The sequence below is a fragment of the Pithys albifrons genome, chromosome 3 (assembly GCF_047495875.1).
Source record: "Pithys albifrons albifrons isolate INPA30051 chromosome 3, PitAlb_v1, whole genome shotgun sequence".
Classification (NCBI taxonomy): domain Eukaryota; kingdom Metazoa; phylum Chordata; class Aves; order Passeriformes; family Thamnophilidae; genus Pithys; species Pithys albifrons.
Window position 1 is genome coordinate 19,626,929 of NC_092460.1, and position 19,062 is coordinate 19,645,990.

Below are 19,062 nucleotides of genomic sequence, written 5' to 3' on the forward strand. Positions count from 1 at the left end.
AGAGCTTTCCAGCTTACTGTAGATACTAAACTAAAAAGAAAACATTAAGAGTTTCTGAAGCTGCTAATAAGGTAGCATTCCTCTGCTGCCTCTCATCCTTCATTTCACAAGATCCCAGAGCAGTTTACAGATTTTAACACAGAGCTGCTCACACAGCAGTCCTGGAGGGAAAAGTGGCTGCTCTAGGACATGACTGCACCATTGCAACTCACAGCCATGCCGGGCTCTCCCTTTTGCTCTGCCACCCTGTGGCTATTTAACTGTTCAACAGGCAAGGAAAGTGCCCTCTGCCCAGAGAGAGGTCTGTGTGCCAGGAACTCCACTGGTGCAGATGGCTCATTTTTCCATAGCCAGGTACTTGCAACCAATTAATACAGGATTTAAGAAACAGCTATTTTAAACTGAGCCAGAAACACATCCAGAAAGGACGATGGTACCTCAGGATTTGGTCAACAGATTGGAGCTGATGGCTCTGTCCCAGTCATTAAATGAATTGTAGCTTTTAACAGAAGCTGTTCTTAGAGAGACGGGTTGTAAAGCCTGATTCAAACCCTTCATTCTCAGTTCCAGTGCATACCCCCTTTTTAGGTGGGGAGACTCAGCTTTGATTCCAAGCAAAGGATGCCACCTACTGAATCCTTGCTACCACAAACACAGCTTTGACCCTAATGGCTCCAGACCTCTGGCATGATCTTAAGGCAGACTGCAGCCCCAAAATAAATTCCATGGAAAAGCAGAAAACAGGCTTGTAAAAACAAAGCTTCTCTCTCTGCTACTCTTCCCGCAACCCAAAGATGTATTACTCACCAAACATCTGCAGAGCCATAATAATTTCTAGTTTTGCAACACTGATGACCTTAGCAGTATTAAGAAAACTCCTTACATCTTTATTCCATTTTGGATTCATTATAATACAGTCTGACAATGTATCCTAGTACAGTACATTCTGCAACATTTAACCCATGTTCCCAGTTGCCGTTCTTAACTTCACGGCTTAATGACACAGAGTCAGTAGATCACAATATGACCCTGTTAATATTTTTTTAATGCCATTTTTACAAATTACAGCATAATGCACTGATTACGAGGATGAAAGGAAAGTCTCCATGTCTGTCTGGAAACCAAATAAAAGAATGTTTGAACATCTGTTCATCCTACAAATGTCTTTAAAAGCTTTGATTTTCCCATAATCATTTTGTTCCACCATTTCACCCTTTTTCAAATGTGTATCCAACAGCCTCAGGACAGCAGCCAGAGATCTGCAGTAATAGCACATTATAATCAAAGTTCTTAGGCACACTTCAGTTCTCCTTTTGGAATTCTATATTGGGAAAAACATAAATCCAAACCCCAATCTTCAACCAGTTCCTCTCCAGCTGTCTGTCCTACACAAACCTCTGCAAGAGGAGCAAAATGAGAGGATGGGGCTTTGCAACAGCGGCTCTTCACAGAGGATTTCAAAGCAGAAGGATAGGATACAGTGACAAATGAAGGGACTCAGGTGAGGCACAGCACAGCTCTTGGGGGTCTTTGGTAGCTGCCCAGGAGACTCTGCCCAAGTCACAGCCCAAACAGAGGCAGCTACTCACCCCACACAGAAGCTGCTGTGAGCTGAGGGGCAAGAACCTTCCCCACCGTGCTGGGCTCCCATAGTAGAAGCTGGGAGTCCTGCCAGCACCCAAATTTACATCCCCTTCTCCAGAGGCAAAAGCACAGCCAGAGTAAGAAGAAGCAATGATGGGAAACAAGAGGACTGAGAAAGAGGTTTGGTTCTTGGACTGAGAGGATGGGAGAAAAATGCTGAGTTAATATGCTAGTCTGGAAACGAGATGGATGACGGGGGGAGATTTTAAACATATGTTTACAGAGATTGGACAAGAAAAGGATGGAGGTCCAACTCTGGAAGTTGTTGCTGCTCCTTCCCTTGGAGTACCCAAAGCAAATAAACCATGGGATCCTCAGCACTAGGAGTCCTTTCAGCCAAGCAGAGGGCTGCAAATCTACGTGTTCAGGGTTAATGAGTTTTCAAAGGGATCAAGTTCTGTTACAACAGACTCAAGGGGCAATCCACAGTACGGGGGGAAACATTAATCAGTTAGGTCTTTGTAAAAATACATATCCCCATTTACACCAAGAGCCTCCTCTCCAGAACTACTTGAAAATGCCCTAGAAATAAGGATGACAAAACCCTGTAAAAGTGCAAGACTAACAACTCTGGAAGTGGCTTCTCCAAATCACTCTCCTTTTCTTTCCAACACTCCACAGGTGGCAAAATTTAGTGACCAATTTAAAATTTGGCAATGACACTAGAACTACGCAGATACAACTGTATGTTCCTTAATAATTCATTTAGATATTTTTAACAAGAAGGTATTTTTATACCAACATTTCTTAGACTAACCTGGGATGATAATAATGCCACTCCTCCTATATCATCTGCTTCTTTAAGTTCCATCACTGCAGTATCTTAGGCAGAGGTAACAGTGCAGAGTACAAAACAGGATTTGATAAAGGCTTGAAATAAAGATAACATTATAAACATTCTTTCCAAAGACTGCCTTTGGGGGTGTCTGGGAAGAAGTGAGAAATGGGAAAGGAGAGGTGACAGGGGTGTGAAATGCATTTTTTCCATTACAGAAGGATACATTTTCCAGCAAGGCTGGCAGCGCAAGTCATGTTAAGCCACAGCTGAAGTTGCCTGCCTAATTCCTCTGGGATCACACTGAAAGCATACCCCATAATCTTATGGGATGCGCTAAAGCTTTGCTGGGACTCACTCAGCAGAAACTGTTTGGGATTACTACACAAGCACTAATTCTGTTCAGATTTAAAGGGGTACCATCACCCTAGTTTAGACACCAGACTTGCCCTGTCTCGACTGTCCAGCTGTAAATATCCTCTTAACAGCTGATGGCTTTGCCATTTGTATCTGCTTTGGTTACCTGGAAATTAAAAGAAAAAGATTGAAAAAAATCAGGATCACGTTAGCATGATGGACTCATGCCCATCAATGGATACACTAGTATGACTAATGAGTGTAGCAATCTATTACAGCTATTTATTCCACGTGCAAGGAATGCATTTACATTATACACATGGCCACTGTCTATGGCTGCCTTCACTGAATGGGTCAGAGGCTGCTATTTAGCATCAACAGGAGAAACTCTTGTTGTTCAAAAGGTAGGAACTAACATTCTCCATGCAGAAAAGCCCAAGTCCAATTTCTGTTCCAGATCACAGCTTTCATACCTGTGGAAGTCTTGTTAGTCTTCATGTTAAGGTGTCCTGTGCTTTGTATATAAAAAAGAAGGGATATTACCAGTGTTCTCCTTTTTATGAGCCTAGGACAGAAAATTGAGAGGAAGAACTAAAGCAGCCATGAAATCCCTATTAAACAACTAATGGTTTCTAAAGCATCTTGGAGATATTAATTTTACAAGGCTTATGCAGCAATCTTCTATCATTATTTTAATGAAATAAAGTCCTTGACTATTTCCAGAGGCAACTTTTTCTTCCATGCACAAAAGACATTGTGATAACAAAAAAAAGTAAACAGTTCTGGAATAGGATTCACTGCAGAACAGGCAGAAAATTCAGAAAAGTTACATAAAATGTTACTGAAAATATGTTCTGAGCCTTTGGAACAGTGAACAGAACAATTAAGACTCTCAGTTACACTCATCATTATGTTTAATATGAAAAACACTTCTAGATATAAATCATATTTATAAAAACCATCCATACCATCTCTCAGATAGCATCTTACATAGCTGCAGCTGAAGGAATGTGAAACATCCATTTTAGATTTCACCTATTAAACTGTATGCTTTCTGGTCTCCCCTTTGTTCAGGGAAGTAAGCCTAGAATAATCAGCTTCCCTTAGTGGGTCACAAGAAATTCACATCTTGACTTAATTTGGATTAATATTGGTGGCAAACTTCTAAATCAAGAGAAACTACAACACAATTCTCCAGAAAAACAGTGCAATTACAATGTACACCCGAATGTGTTCAACTGGCAGGTGACATTCTCCGAGATGCCATAAAGTTTCACATCACAAAGATGACAAAATAAGTAAATTCTAACAGAACAATATGACATGGCAGAGATTGTGGAAGGGGGTACAGAATCAGCAGGAGCTTCCAGGCTCTGTCTGTGAAAAAGGAAAAGGTCTTGTGTTCAGACAAGAAACACATTCCATCTCAACTCATTTCAGAGTCTGGACTTTCAGGCACAATTAGAGGTCTCTTTTGCTTTCTCAGGATTGAATCATTTTCTTCTGCGTGTCAAAGACGTATCTCTTAAAGCTAAGAGAGATCGTAACAGGTTGGACTGAATCATTCTTGCTGCTTTCATCTTCCTTGGTCATATCCGCCTTCCCTCCCTTAGATTTCTTCTTGGAGGCAGCAGTAAGAAGCACTTTGGTCTCTGGCTTCAGCCCATCTGTAAAAGAGAACACACATGATAAGCACACTCAACATCACATTTCAGTATAACTAGAAAAAATGAGCAGCCAAGTTTACATCTGAAATCAACTAAGGAAAATAAAAAAGTAAATCAAATGTATTAGGAAAGTCATATTTTTGCATCAGACTTTTGGAATACGGTAACTTACATGGAAAATAAGAGAAGTCTTCAAACATAACAAAATACACCGAAGTGAACCCTCAAAACCAGTGCAGTATCCTGAATCCTTCTGTGTCCATCTACAGCTTTTAAAGTATTAAACACAGGCAAGAATTTAAACAAGCCAGACTGACTTGCCTGGTCTAAGCCTTTCACTTGGCAGGCCTTCCCTATTATATATACCCAAATTTTACACATCCAAAGTTTCTTGTCATCGCTATGAATATTTGTAAAAATATACGTCATGAATAAAAAACAACAGTAAAATACTAAAATTATGTAGAGTCACAGGCTGCAGAAGATTCTTGAATTCTTTATTTCCCAGATTTAACAGAAACACTCCACTTTTTTCTGTAATTTGCACGCTGCAAATTATACAGTTTTGTGTTTGTTTAGGGGTTTTGTTTGGGTTTTTTGTTTGTTATGGGTTTTGCTTTGCAAAAACACAGTATTTGTTACGGGTTTCAACTAGCACTGTTTATTCAAACTAGAATTAACCTGCATAGGATTCTGTGGATCTAACTTGAGTCTTTATCTAGACATTTGTGCCAAACAATATTTGTCCTTTCCTTCCTAAATGGCCAGAGTTTATAATACCTTTGTATTTTCTTATAACTCGACACATTGGTGGCATTTTAGATAAGAAATGCAAGATAGCAAAGTCCAAAGAAATGCCCTAAAACAGAGATGCAACTCCTAAAGGACCACTCCTGAAAATTGCTTGTATAAAGCAGAAGACAGCAAACTCCTCAGAAGCTTTTCAGTGCCACCTGAAAACGGTGCAATGTGGTTCTCAGGCATTTGGCCAAAATCAGTTCAGATATTTTTAACCTGTGGTGTCACATAACCTTATCTCAAACACTTAATCAGCCTCTCCCCCCTCATACTGAAATTCAGATGCGGATTCTCATATCACAGCCTGACAAAAAGATTGAGATGCTTATGATTTACTGGAGACAGGAGGTCTACAGGCACAGGTGATTTGCTCCAGCTCAGACACATCCAGAGGCACTCACAGCTGATTTCAGGGGGATGTTGCCCCAGAGCCCACCTTCTCATCTTGCTGTGTCAGAGAGCAAATTGTTCCAGGCAGCATTCCCACGACACAGCCAAGGGAAAGGAGGAAACAAGGAAGTGTTGAAGCAAAACCAGGAAACCGTCCATTTGCCTTTTCATAACTAGAGGCTGTAAATCAGCTCTGCGGCCCTACAGCACAGCCAAGAGGAGACTTTTGTAGAGAAAGGGGTCGGTGTTGTTTTTTGGGGAGAAAAAAAAAGAAGAGAAAAGCAACACATTCTGTATTTAACTAAATCAATTAGCTTAAATTACAGCTTACACTAAGGCTGCAGGAGCCCAGCATCAAGCAGAATCAACTCTGTAGAGTTCTGCCAGATCTTGCATTTCACAGTCATGGCAGCTACTATTTTCTCTTTCCAGGTGGCAGAACACAAAAAAACAATGATTATTTAATTGTGAAAATAATTGAGACTGTTCCTCCTTGATGGCTGAGAAGTCTGATAATGACTATCTTTGCACGTGTAAGGTTCAATTAATCAAACTAGGTAATATGGGTAGCGGGACCACATATTTATTATATAATTTTATTACATTGTATAGTCATGTTTGATGCAGCTGTTTCGATTTTTTAATTGGATGCTTTCATATAAATTCTATTAATATCATTACCCTTACAATCACTCTAACTTCACTACGGAAAATAATTTATCACTACATGAAAAGCAACTTATTTCCTATTTGGAAAGCTCTGAGAACATCATGGGTGCTGCCAGAAAAAAAATTGCAAGAGCCAAACGAGGGGAAAACAAAATAAAACCAGCAAAAAGAGTGACCCCACACAGCCTTACACTACACCTCTGCAGGATGCATTTCATATTTTATGTTTTCTACTGTTTTGACCAACCTAAATATAAGTGTCCCTGCACAAAGTTTCCTCCACTTTCCTGGGAAGGCCATTTATTTTTTGGACAGAGAAATATTTCATTTTGCTTTCTAGTTGGTTTCCCTTTCTACGTCTTATCACTATTACTAATGTTGCTGTTACTGGCACAGCACTGTTTAAGAAAAATGTTTAACTAAATCCTTTTAGAAAGACACACTTTAATTAAAGCAAACAAATCCTAAAACATTTTTATTTATGTTAGCAGGCTTCGCTAGACTCTAATTTCCAAAAAATGCTAATTGGCGGAAAGGAAAGAGGAAGGGAGGAGATGGGGCATTAAAATTGCGGCCAAAATCTCCCCTTATGGGTATATGAAGTGAGGTACCCAGGCTGCCACTGCAAGCCCTTGCCCACAGGGACACGGAGTGGTGGATCCCCCCAGGCAGGGTCAGCCCAGAGAGACACTTGGCTGCGACAGCAAGTTGGGAAAGTCTCAGCCATGAGGGTGAAGTAACTTTGGGTAAACTGAGCTCCAAAAACTGTCAGTGACATCAGTGAGACAGCCCAACATCTGAAAGCCAGGACAGCATCTTCACTGCTCAAACAAAGCATCTCGTTTCCAAGAAAAAAAGATGTGCTGCACATGGAACTCTACCGGGGAAAATGTACTTCAGACTGAGCAACCTACCCCCTCCATCCTATTGCAGACTTTCACATAGGAGAAGTAAAGGTGCACCTCACCTGCAGCCCTTAACACCCGTTTGGACTAAGTAAGGTATTACAGGTAAGAAGTTTACAGAAGAAATGGAAGGACTTGGTGGTTCCTACCAGTGGAGGGCCAGGCTGACAGCCAAAGGCAGCTCAGGTATTATTAAACTCACAAGGTATCCCAATTACCTGATCAGATCCCATGGCCCTCATTCTGCAAACAGATTAGGTGGCTGGCATCGTACCCTGACAAATGGCATTTTCTGTTTTTCTGCTCTGGTGCCAGGAGGTCTCAGGGCTGAGGAGGCTGTGACAGGGAGCAGCACAAAGGAGCAGGCAGGGACAGAGGCACAATCGGGGTTGCATCTGCCTCCGCAGATTTCTCGCGTTACACACAATGCATACTTTACATTTCACAAAACCAAGGAAATGAAGGGGAATATATCTGTCACCAAAGAAGACATCAGACCTTTAATAGCTGAAATGACAGATATTTTTAGATGGAGGTCTAGTTTAACTTACTTACATTAAGGGTCTAATCTCTCCTGAACAATAGCTATGTTAGCTTGAACACATAGTGAGAAATCTGTTCCATTAATTAAGTGCTGCCTGTACTACTCGGATTTGTAGCAAATGTTAATAGTTTTTTTTCTTCTTCTGTTGGACAATTACTTTATTTTGCCAAGTTGCTAATGGATTAAATTGAACAGACCCCTGTGTTAAAAAAAAAAAAGACTTCAGTTTCAAAGTTCTAAGAAATGCTTTGCATACAACAATGGAAAATACCTATATATTAATATTTTTAATGAGCCATCCTCAAAGGCACATAAGATATGTGAAAGCTTAAATTCATTCCCACCCATCAAAACCATGTCTGTAACAAGAAGTGCCCAGACATGGTCTTAAAAATGTACTTTTAGCATCAAGTAACCCAGGTTAGATATGAAAACATATCTGTAAAACAGTTTAATCTACTTCATTCTTTTCATTTCAACTACTAATAATAATTAACAAATAAAAATACAAACTCTAATATCCTTTGTCTCAGCATAGCCTGAAGGATTTAGTCTAAACTGATTCATTTATAACCAGTAATTAAAAAAAGTAAATTTTCAAATTCAAACAAAAAGCAATACCACATCAGGAAAAATATTTTCCAAGTCTAAGAAAAATTTCACATGCACAAAAAAAGGATAGACACAATATTTTATACAATTTTCACAAATAAAAAGCTAGCAGCTTAGTGATTTGCTGTATCTTACATAGTTAAACACACTGCAGCCTCGACTTCTATAATTATTCGTGCAAGAAATTTGCATAGAAACATGTAGACTTCAATAACTTCATATACAAATTTCACACTGTAGAATTCTGGACCCCTTCTTGGGTATAGGTACAGAAAATTAATTTAGCTCCCCTCCCTCCCCCAGTGAAGATACTCGTAAGTTTTAGGTTTCTCTAAAGCTTCGTTTTCTCCTCACGTTAATCCCGACAGCACCGAGCTGGGTGATGAACACCCTCCTGTGGATCCCATGGGATGGTGTCCCCACTCCAGCCCTGCTCCAGGACACGAATCACAACACACACACAGAGCACACACATGGCCAGAACCAGCAGGGTTTACTTTTGCTCTGTTTTTACTACTTCTTCAGCTGGAAGGGGGACACAAGCTGATACAGTACCTGCTCTTCTCATTCCTTTGAGGATGAAGGAACACCACTGTGCTTTTTGACCATATACATATTTATTTCATCTACTACCTGTAAACTTGGATTCTACTTTACCTTTTACATAACTTAACCACTTTACATCCTCCTTCACTTAATACTCTCATTCCTTATCAACATCCTCTGTCAGCTTTGTTGACTTTATTCTCTTATTAGTCTTCTACTCCCCTGCTCCTTCAAAAGGTCTCTAAGGGTGGTCTCTGCTCTTCCTTTCTAAGGTCCAGCTCCTCCTTCCTCGACTCCCAACTGCACTTGCTATTCAGCCCTTCAGGAGTTTTATCCCTCTCTCACCTTTTCCACCTTTGTCTTTCAAATTTTCCATTTCCTATTTTCACAGATCTCTTCAATATTTAGGAATAGTCCTGCCTCTGTCAAAGCTAATGAAACGTTGTGTTTGAATGGGAGAGTCTAAAGATTGAATGCCAGACACATTTCAGATGAGAAGCAAGATAATAAAGTATCTCCTTGTAGCCCAGCCAGAGACAGGAGTAATTCTTAAGCAACTGATAAAACCATCATTGAAAACAGGTGTAATAATATAGGTGCAGGGCATGCTCTCCAGCACAGCCAGGGAGAATAATTTATTTTGCTGAATTTCAACAACTCCCATCTCATATGCACACTTGCCAAAAAAGCCTGTTGCTACCCTGGTGAGCACTGATGAACACCAAAGTATTTGCATGGATGATTACACTTTTTGTTTGTTTGTTTTTACAGAATCAAGAATTGTAATGGGCAGAAAGGAATCATGTTAAAAGATTTCAGGTCTCTCAATTAATGAGAACTTTTCTTTCAGTCCAAAGTTAAAAGTTTCTCCTACCAACAGGAAAATTAACAAATGTATTACACCAACTCTCTGCACTGGTACCTGCCGTGGCTGAAAAACTGCGGGCTCAGGAGTCTTACAATGCTGTTAAGAAAAAGCACACTAAGGCTACACCAGTAGCTACCACGGGAAGAGAAAATATTCCTTTCTGCATTACGTATTAAGAAATTGTTAGACTATGCTTGACTTGATGATATTATTGCCAAACCTCCCATTCCATTCAGGAATTTGTCAGCAGAGTTTCAGTGGGAAACTGAACTTGCTTTACCTCTGTAAACAAAATATTCCACTCACTTGTTTTGAACGTTGCAGGTTGAAGATCGTGCTACCTGCAACTTCTTGTTTTCGGTCAACATTCAAATATTAAAAATAGACTGAACATCAGAGAACAAGTTAACATAATACATTTGATGTTGGAAATAACTTTTATCCAAGTCAAATGTAACCTTTTAATATGACAGGCAGACATTTTTTTTCTTCCCGAGGGAAGGAAAAAAAAAGAGCAAAACTTGAAAGAGGCAAAGGGTTGGGGATAATCCTCACTCACAATGGATTATTCGTAACAGCTGGTTTTCACAATTTCAGGATTTCCTTAAATTGAACCTTCAGAACCTGAACCCTAATTATACAGTTAGAGAGTGTGTGCCTGCATCAACTCTCCTGCTAACACAGAGTACAAAACCTGGCTGACCTGAAAATCAGAAATAATTAGAGCCCCAGATGGAGACACCCACACCACAGTCTGATGCAGAGGGGCTGCACCAGAGAGTGGACAAAGACCAGTCTCTTCCTCACCTTACTGCAGTGACGGACTACTGAAAGAAACTTTTTGCCAGTTCTGCAGGAGTTAAGAATCCTATACTTAAGCACAATACAATTACAGACTAATTACTTTTTTTTTTGCAACAGCTATATATAATCATTCAAGACTTAAAAAACCCCTTACTTACCTATGTCCAAAGAGGGGTACAAGGTTCAAATAAAGCAGCAGTCCTATCTATTTCAGATTCTCATCAACTTTAAAACAAGACTAATAATTTTATCATTGGTTTCCAGCCAAATGAATAGAAATACCAGAGGTATAAGAGCTCGTTCTCACACAATACACAATAGCAAGCTCACGTTAGTTTTCCACCTAATCACAAAACATGTCAGCAGTTGTGCAAAACAGCTGCCTATGTCCTAGACACATGAAAAGCTCATGTAATATCACCAAAGTAACATTCTGGAGTTTTGATTAAAAAAAAAAAAAAAGCAGAAGCATCCCAAAAATCAGAGGATCAGTTTGCCCAGCTCTCCTGTTACAGTTATCTATACAGTCAGGCAGAAAGGACAGAATAGCAGAAAAAGTAACGTCCTTTTTCTTCTACTCTTTACATTGAGCTATCAGAAACTCTGCTTCTTCTCTGTTAAAGATACCTAAAAATCCTAACTTCCGATTTTATTCAAGCCAAAGGTGGTAAGTTTTCACCTTCAATATCACAGCAAAAAACACGAAAACTAAACCAAAACCCCAAACAAAACAAACCAACCCACAACTCAAACTGATCAGGAAAAATGAGGTCTTTATGAGCCTGCCAAGGACAAAACCCTTATGTTACTCCAACTATAAACACTAACAGGAACATCAGATACACCACAGCGTGTCTAGCAGACTGGATCACTGGTCATCTAGAGATGCTGGTCCTATTTAGCTTGGCATCCTCTCTGACTGTCATTAACATATTGTACTTCAGAAAGAGCAGGGATGACACTGCGTCCTGAGCTAACTGGAGCCTGAGACCAGGCAGGAATTCTCTTCCTGACATCAGGGGCAGTATGTCAACATCTACAAACTTTTTCTAGGCAAAGTATTTTAGTACAGTTCTACAGGAGTCAATCTAGTCTGTTCCCTAACTGTTCATCACCATAATAACAAGTATAACATGATTACCAAGACCATTCCAGTGCAACAGTTGACCAGAGATTCACTGAAGAAACAAGGGATACTCCTTTCCTTGCTACCTTTAGGAGCTCAGGTTTTGAGCTTCAATTACTTTCACAGATCAGGCAATGAATTTTACTTATGTAAATCCCTTCACAATTCTCCAGTAATTCTCTTTTGAATTCACACCACCTTTCCCACATCTCTTGTCAGCTCTCTCAAATATTCTGCTGGAGTTTCAAATTCCAGAGTAGATTCGTTTTTCTCTTCTGGCCAGTACAAAATCAGCTGTTGTCATTTGCCTGGCTAATGCCTATTAACAGGACTACAGCATCAAGTTGGCCAGAGAGCCACCAGCCTGCAAGGAGATCAGAAAGGAGACTCCTTTCTTCCAAATGAGAATCATACTAATGCCTCACTGTGGTACTTGGGATGTCCACAAAGCATCCACATTTCATTGTCTGATGTCAGAGACAAGAAAAAAAAAGTCTTATGGCCACTTTGAGCAGAAGTCAAGTGCCCCATGTCCCAACCAAACATTGTTGTGACAGCAAGCCTTGCATCAGCAGAGCTGTTCCCGCAGCCTCAACTTGGCAGACTGTTTGGAAATCCTTAACTAATAAAACATTTTCCCATAAATTGGGGAACAGCTGCCCTGTACCACATCAGAGAAGGCTGCAGTTCAGTGGTGAGCAGAACTGAGTCTTGTGTATCAATTTGTTAAGTTTATACAGGCTCTTGGACTGAAAGACACTATTATAAGAGGTGGTACAACTGGAAGTAACATGGATTTCATTACAGGCTCCTTCTTAGCAAGGAAAGAGCTAATCTTCCTTGATGAGGAAGACAGAAGCTGTTTCAATTCAGGAGGCTGACCTAGGTGAAGTTCAGGTCGAAGCTGTATTTGGAAAAATCTCACATCAAGCGGACACAACCCTTTCAAGCTTGGTGCCAATTTTACACAATGGCTTGAACTGCGCTCTCCAGCAGCCCTTAAAGGCACATTCTGTATCTTGGCTTTTGCTGTAAGCAATCAAGAAAGAATGCAAGAAAACAAAACTGTTTCCCAAGCACTGTTTGCTGGTGCCATAATTAATATAATCAAACAATTCCACAAATTGCTTCCAATTGCTGGCGTCACTTTCATGTGCAGAGCCAGACTTTCAAAGAAGGGCCCTTCTTGTCCTACATCCTTACACTGGTAACCCTCGCTTCACACAATAGTAAACAAGACCTCACTAAATAGTAGAGGGTAATTTGTACTGTAATAGGTCCCCAAGGCACCATGGACACAATTTGAAATGCCATCTAATTTTTCTTTTTAATTAAAGAAGCAGTTACTATATTTAAACAACAACACAAAAAAGTTCAGAGGGGACAGATTGGAGTTTCCCACAGCTCCCTGGGAGTTTTCTCAAGGTCAGGAAGAGTTTTATAGGCCCAACTGGTACACATTTTTTTCTTTAATTAGTCTGCCATACCCTCTGCATGAAGTCAGCGTCTTGATTTTCAGTCTGATATTTTTTTATATTGCTAAAAGGAGCACAGACTTGAGCCGTACCACATCGTATCATCTATTGGCTGCTAAACAGGTATCAATGGTGTGCTTCCCTGTGCATGCCTTGCCTGTCCCCATCCTTGTCTCCTCCCTTCATCTTAGTCTGTCATCTGCAGTGAGAAGACCCAGCAAACCACATTGCATTATGACACTTGTTCACTTTTTATACCTCTCAATTTCCAGCAAGACAACCAGGACATATTATCTGATTTCCCAAATTTACATAACACAACTACATTTTAACTTTTTTTTAACAAAAATAAGATGTAATTTTATTAAACACCAGACACAAATGGGCCCCTGTCACCTGAAGCCATGCAGCAGGATAGATTTCTGCACTTGAAAAATCCCCACCATGTGTCATGTCACTGCTCTGCAGCCACCTCATTATTTAAGTAAGTCTACACAAGCCCACAGACACCTGAGAAGGGTATTTGCAGTTCCCACAGTGGGTTTTCCAAAATGCACCCTAATCCAACATGCCCTTCAGCTTCAGTTGAAAGCATGGAAATGAAGTGACATACTTAAGGTCTTAATTTGTTGGCTAGCTGGCCATACTTCAGCCATACCTCAATATGTTGAGGACAAAAATTAACCTGATTTTATAGGCCAACACATCTTTCAGCCACCGTTACACAGTGTGCCACAACCCTTTGTTGGGCAAGTCCTCCTAGGGCAACTCCCCTAAAGAGCAGATAACTTTAGACCCTACACTCCTGGAACACAACTATGACTTGTATCTCTACACAATGTTGTTTCTCTGGATACCAGAAACTAACTTATTACAGGTTACATGGGAGACTACAGTGCACCATGGAGTAGGCCTAGGCTACACAAATTAAGTAGAGTATTTCTGGCCTCAAATCCCACAGTCTTCCAGTGGTCTTAAGGAAATTTTCAAATTAGTTTCTGCATGGGCTTTCAGTACAGTAGTAAGGCTGCAGTTATGCCAGCTGATACATCATACCAGCAATTATTAAAACTCTATTTTTCACTTGATGGCCACTCAAGTGAGTGAGATGATGCCCAAGCACTGCACTCATTCTCCCAGCATACCTGCAGGGAGAGGTACCTCATATTGATGGGGCGATTTTTGTCTACCCATTCTTCAAGCTCCCTAAAGCAAAAACTGAGTGCGTGGAAAATGCCCAGTGCACAACAGGAGCAACTGTGAAAAAAATAATGGAACTAATAATGGCATGAAATTTTTAATAAAAATACATGCAATGTAGTTGGAACCCTGGGAATACAGACAGGCTCTTGTTACAATTCAACAATAGAAAAATTATAGGCAGGTCTGCATGAAATATCCAAGACCATTCAAAACAGTCAAAATCAGAACAGTGTCTTAAAATCACAATTACTGTCACTAGTTCTCTTCCTTCCTGGGAGACTACTAAGAAACATGCAGACATCAACGTAAGGAGTAAAATTTGGGAGAGTCTGACAACTGTTGAACAGGACCGATTTTCATGACTTTTATTGTTGAGGTAGTCCTTGCTGAATAAACTCTCCAATCAAGAGGAACAATATGACAAACATGTCCCGAAAGAGTAGAGCTAGGTATGCAAAAATAGATCAAGGAATCACTAAGCATTATAGGAACTTTCATAATTTTAAGACCCATGTAATATCTCTGGCACCAAGTTTCTATCCAGTGAGGAAGCTCCCAACCCACTCAGCAGTGGGCCAGACGATACTTTTGATTGTGTTTTTGCCAGCAACTCTAATACCTATAAAACAGTAAATAAACAAACCCAACAATGCTCATGTTCTGTGCACCAAGGTGAGCAGAAACAACTGAAAACATATTTTGCATTCAACACAAGGGACTAAAACTTCATCAGCCTAATGAAAAGGGAACAACAACAATAAAAACAGCCCCACTACCCAGTCTCTCCTACAGCAGCTTTTCAGAAATGTATACAGTGTGGGAGAAGTTCAGGTTAGCAGATCTGACACAGAGTCAAAGGCAATTCATTACAAAGCAGCTTCAAATCAAAGTGCTAGATCCACAGGCCTGTCTGTAATCCCCACATCTTGCCTGCAACTCTTGATGTGGAGGAGGCACCGCAGAAGCCAGTTAAGCTGGACCAACTCGGCTGACATATCCCAGGCATCTGCTGCTCAGCGCTGGTCCAGAGTTTAAGTTTAGTGATATTCATCTTCCCCTGGGCTGCCTTTATAAAGCAATCCTGAACAATGGGACTTCAGAAAAAAGAATAAAACATTTTTTTTTAAACTTCTAGGCAAGGGCCTTTAATGCGATTAGAAGGGGAGGGGGATTGGATAGCAGCTTTTTCTTTTTCATGTTATGTATATTGTGTGTAAACAAATATGCAATTTGCTTTAAAAAGATAAGGTGATTAAATTTTTATCGGGCTTGTACTCTGTTGTCACCACAACAAAGAGAATTAGGAGGAGGAAAGAAAGGCCTTTTTATTTGAATTATGCTCTTACCAGAGGTTCTCTACAGCACAGCTGTAAAGCCACTCAATGTTCTCCAAACAGGCCCTTTGATTGCATTTTATTCAACTTGTTTGCATTTGGAGCAATCGAAAGGAAAAGAACGCTCCACATTTTGATGTCTTAATGTTCCTTAATACCTTCTTTAATTTATATTAAGCTTCTTAACTAGGGTGATGAATTCTTCAAAAACAATAAAGACCTAGTGCAGAAATCTTTCACACACCATGAAAATTGAAATTATAATGTATTCATGGCTTTTTTGTTATAAAAAACATTATTTAGAAAAAAGATTTAAAGCATATAAAAAAATCCTGAAGTTGTATGAAAATTACTTGATCCAGAGAAACACAGCAAAGTTCAAACTAATTATTACAAGGGAAATAAAATGCTGTGGGAAGTGGAAGAGAATAAACAGCATGAGAATGTTGTGTTACTATAAAGTCCTCCTCTATAGCTTTGAACAAAAAAAAAAGGGAGGGACACACTAAAGACTTGCATAATTTGTTTTACCAAGACATATTCAAACATTTGCCAGTTCTTCCTCCTTTATTATTCAAATACCTCTTCCCTAAAATGGCTCTTCAGGTTCAGAGTTCCACACTCAAACACCCCCATGTGCAGCAGCTCCACGGGGCACACACGTGTTCCTTGCTGAGGTTCCCAGATTCAAACACCATTCACAGGTGGATGGATCTCAGTCAAAGAGGCTGCATGAGGAAAGCAAGGGTCATATAACGAGATGAGGCCACTCAAGACACAAGACCGGACAGCTCTGCTTTTGCAGGCACGTTTTCCAGCTGTAGTTGATGCTCAAACACTAATTATCTGGCCCATGTAGCAAAACTCTCAACTATTCCAGTATTTTTAAAAAAATCCCTTCTGCAAAAATGAACACAGCTTTCAGTGAAAGCACACTGTGGATTTTTATGTACAAATTACGGACATTACGTATAAAGCAGCCTTAGCAGGGAACATCCAAAAGAGTGTATTCAGCTTTGCTTCCCAATTTGTCTACTGTTTTACCTTTTTTTAACTTAAAAATTTTACATTCCAATGCAACTTCTTTAAATCCTCAGCAGTATATATGCATGTGCACATGAATGGCTACAAACACCTCGCCTTGCTCCCTCTTTCCTCTGCAAAGAACAGTCCAGAGGAAAAACAAGCCACAGCTGGTACTTCCCTGAACACCAACACAGTGCCCAGAGCCCTGCTGTGGTGACTGGGTTTCTGGGTAGTACAGCACCAGAGAAATGAGCCTCCCAAGCGAATCCTGAACAACATAAAATCATTGAAATATTCTTGAAATAATATATTTGAAAGAGAACATACATTTTGATCTGGAACAACTGTCATTTTCTGTTGACATGCACTGACTGCTCACCTACCTTCCCCAAGTTACTTTTTTAAGCAAATTCCAGGAAAGCACAAATTAAAACCTCACAATAAAGCCTGCCATGTTTACAAAATGCTTGTGGAAAAGCTCACGTAGCTGTACCAGCAATCAGCTGGCCACAATAATTAAAACATTTTTAAAAATTCACGTGCTGCATTTTCCATAGAGTAAAACAATGCTGATCCCAATTTCCACCACTGACACACCCTGTGTGAAACGACCCCTTCCCCTCCTGAGAAGGGTCACACCACACCAGCACAGAGCAGCAGAACCTTAGAGTTCAAGAGGGAATATAGACCACTGCAGCAGAACTGAAAAAACTCTCTCAGTAAGTACCCAGAAACTGCAGACTGCACCAAAGGCAGCATAAAACAGCTTTACAAACCACATCATTTGCTCTCTGCCAAGGTGGGATGTTTTCTTCACATCTGTCCTGCAAACAACTTGTTGCTTTTGCAAGAATTAAGAGAGAGAAAGCAATGCTAAAATAAACAGTTATTCAAGCACAATAATTATAACAGGTAATCCCTGCTGTATCCCAACTATTAAAACTTTCATCTGCATTTTTTGAAGGAAGCAAGTATGAAATTTACATATCCAAATCAGTATTTATGCATGTAACCAGTTTAGTCTTAACTGTTGTATCTATAAAAGCTTGTGCCTTTAAGCAGAAATGATTCATGAATTTTAATTTGTTTTAAATGTTGAAAAATCCCATCCAAGTAAATTGAGTCAACAAGCCAAAGGATGAAGACATGTATCTGGCTTTTATTTAAAAAAAAACAACTCAAGTCTATAAATTTCTTAGTCACCCACAAATCTTCTAGCAGTGAAAAATACTTTCCAATAACTACGTTTCCCTTCATTTCTTTTAATTAAGACACTATGCTTTTCCCCATTCAGCACATACTGGCTGAACACTATTGAGCCTTAACTGATTCTATTATTTAACTACAAATATTTTAAAATGTTTTATAGAAATAAATTAGCCAGTGATGATCAGAAAGAGGGAAGATTTGCAGACTAGGACTCTGTAAGCTGGTTCAACAACATTAATTTCAAAAATGTAGAGTCATCAGTCCACTCTCTAAATAAAAACACTTAAAATTAATATAAGCATTATTTTATAAGGCATAATTTACTCTATATTGCCCTTCTCAAAGTCAAGAATTAGTTCAATATTCTCATGCTTTTTCTCAGTAAACACAAAGACCAGAAATAAACCTTTGAATATAAAGTTCATGTTTTCTAATAATTACTTCATAGTACTTGGGCTCCAAATAAATCACAAGGCTGACAGAGGCAAACACAAGCAGTTGTATGTTTATAAAGGGACAGGCACAGTAAGCCAGACTTTAAATGAGATAGCCCAAGCTGCAGAGATACAGTGACAGACCTAGCACATATCAATAACTAAATACCTCTATCCATGCCCCAGCAATACTTCCATTTTCCTAGGCAAGCACTCAAGGGCTGGGTTTCCTTCCTCATTACACTCTTCCTGGGGCACAGACTGTTCTAAAACTTAGGCAAGTAAAATACCAGAAAACACACTAGGTACAGCTTCTCTGTCCAAGTCCAGGGAAGCAGATCGTATTCAGGCTGTCCGAAATTCTCAGGTGCTGATGACACTATTTAGGAATAAGATGTAGGCAATTCACAGGGCTTTGATGTGGAAATTAATAACAAGTGCTCTGGTGCCAGGTGGCAGGAACAGAACAAATTACTGCAACTTAACTTATAAGATTCCCACTACCAGTGCCAAGCTGTTTGAGTGTCTGGGTCCATATCTGGCAGTGAAAGGGGAAAAGTTCACAACTGATACTGCAGGTTGTTATGACAGCCAACCCATCTCTGTGGAGCAATGATCTGGATTAAAGAGCCACTGTACACTTCCAATACACCAACTCACTTTGACTTGCACTGCA

At 39.8% G+C, this 19,062-nt stretch overlaps 1 protein-coding gene across 2 annotated transcripts in view; it reads right to left on the reverse strand.

The window, feature by feature from the left end:
• Nucleotides 1-870: 870 nt before the first annotated feature.
• The window catches only part of EEFSEC (eukaryotic elongation factor, selenocysteine-tRNA specific), a 122,506-nt gene continuing 104,314 nt past the window's right edge, over nucleotides 871-19,062 (reverse strand). For both annotated transcript variants that reach the window (XM_071550882.1, XM_071550881.1), the window contains exon 7: nucleotides 871-4,443. In XM_071550882.1, coding sequence (XP_071406983.1) covers nucleotides 4,259-4,443 — 185 coding nt within the window. In that variant the 3' untranslated portion in view covers nucleotides 871-4,258. The remainder of the gene's footprint in view (nucleotides 4,444-19,062) is intronic.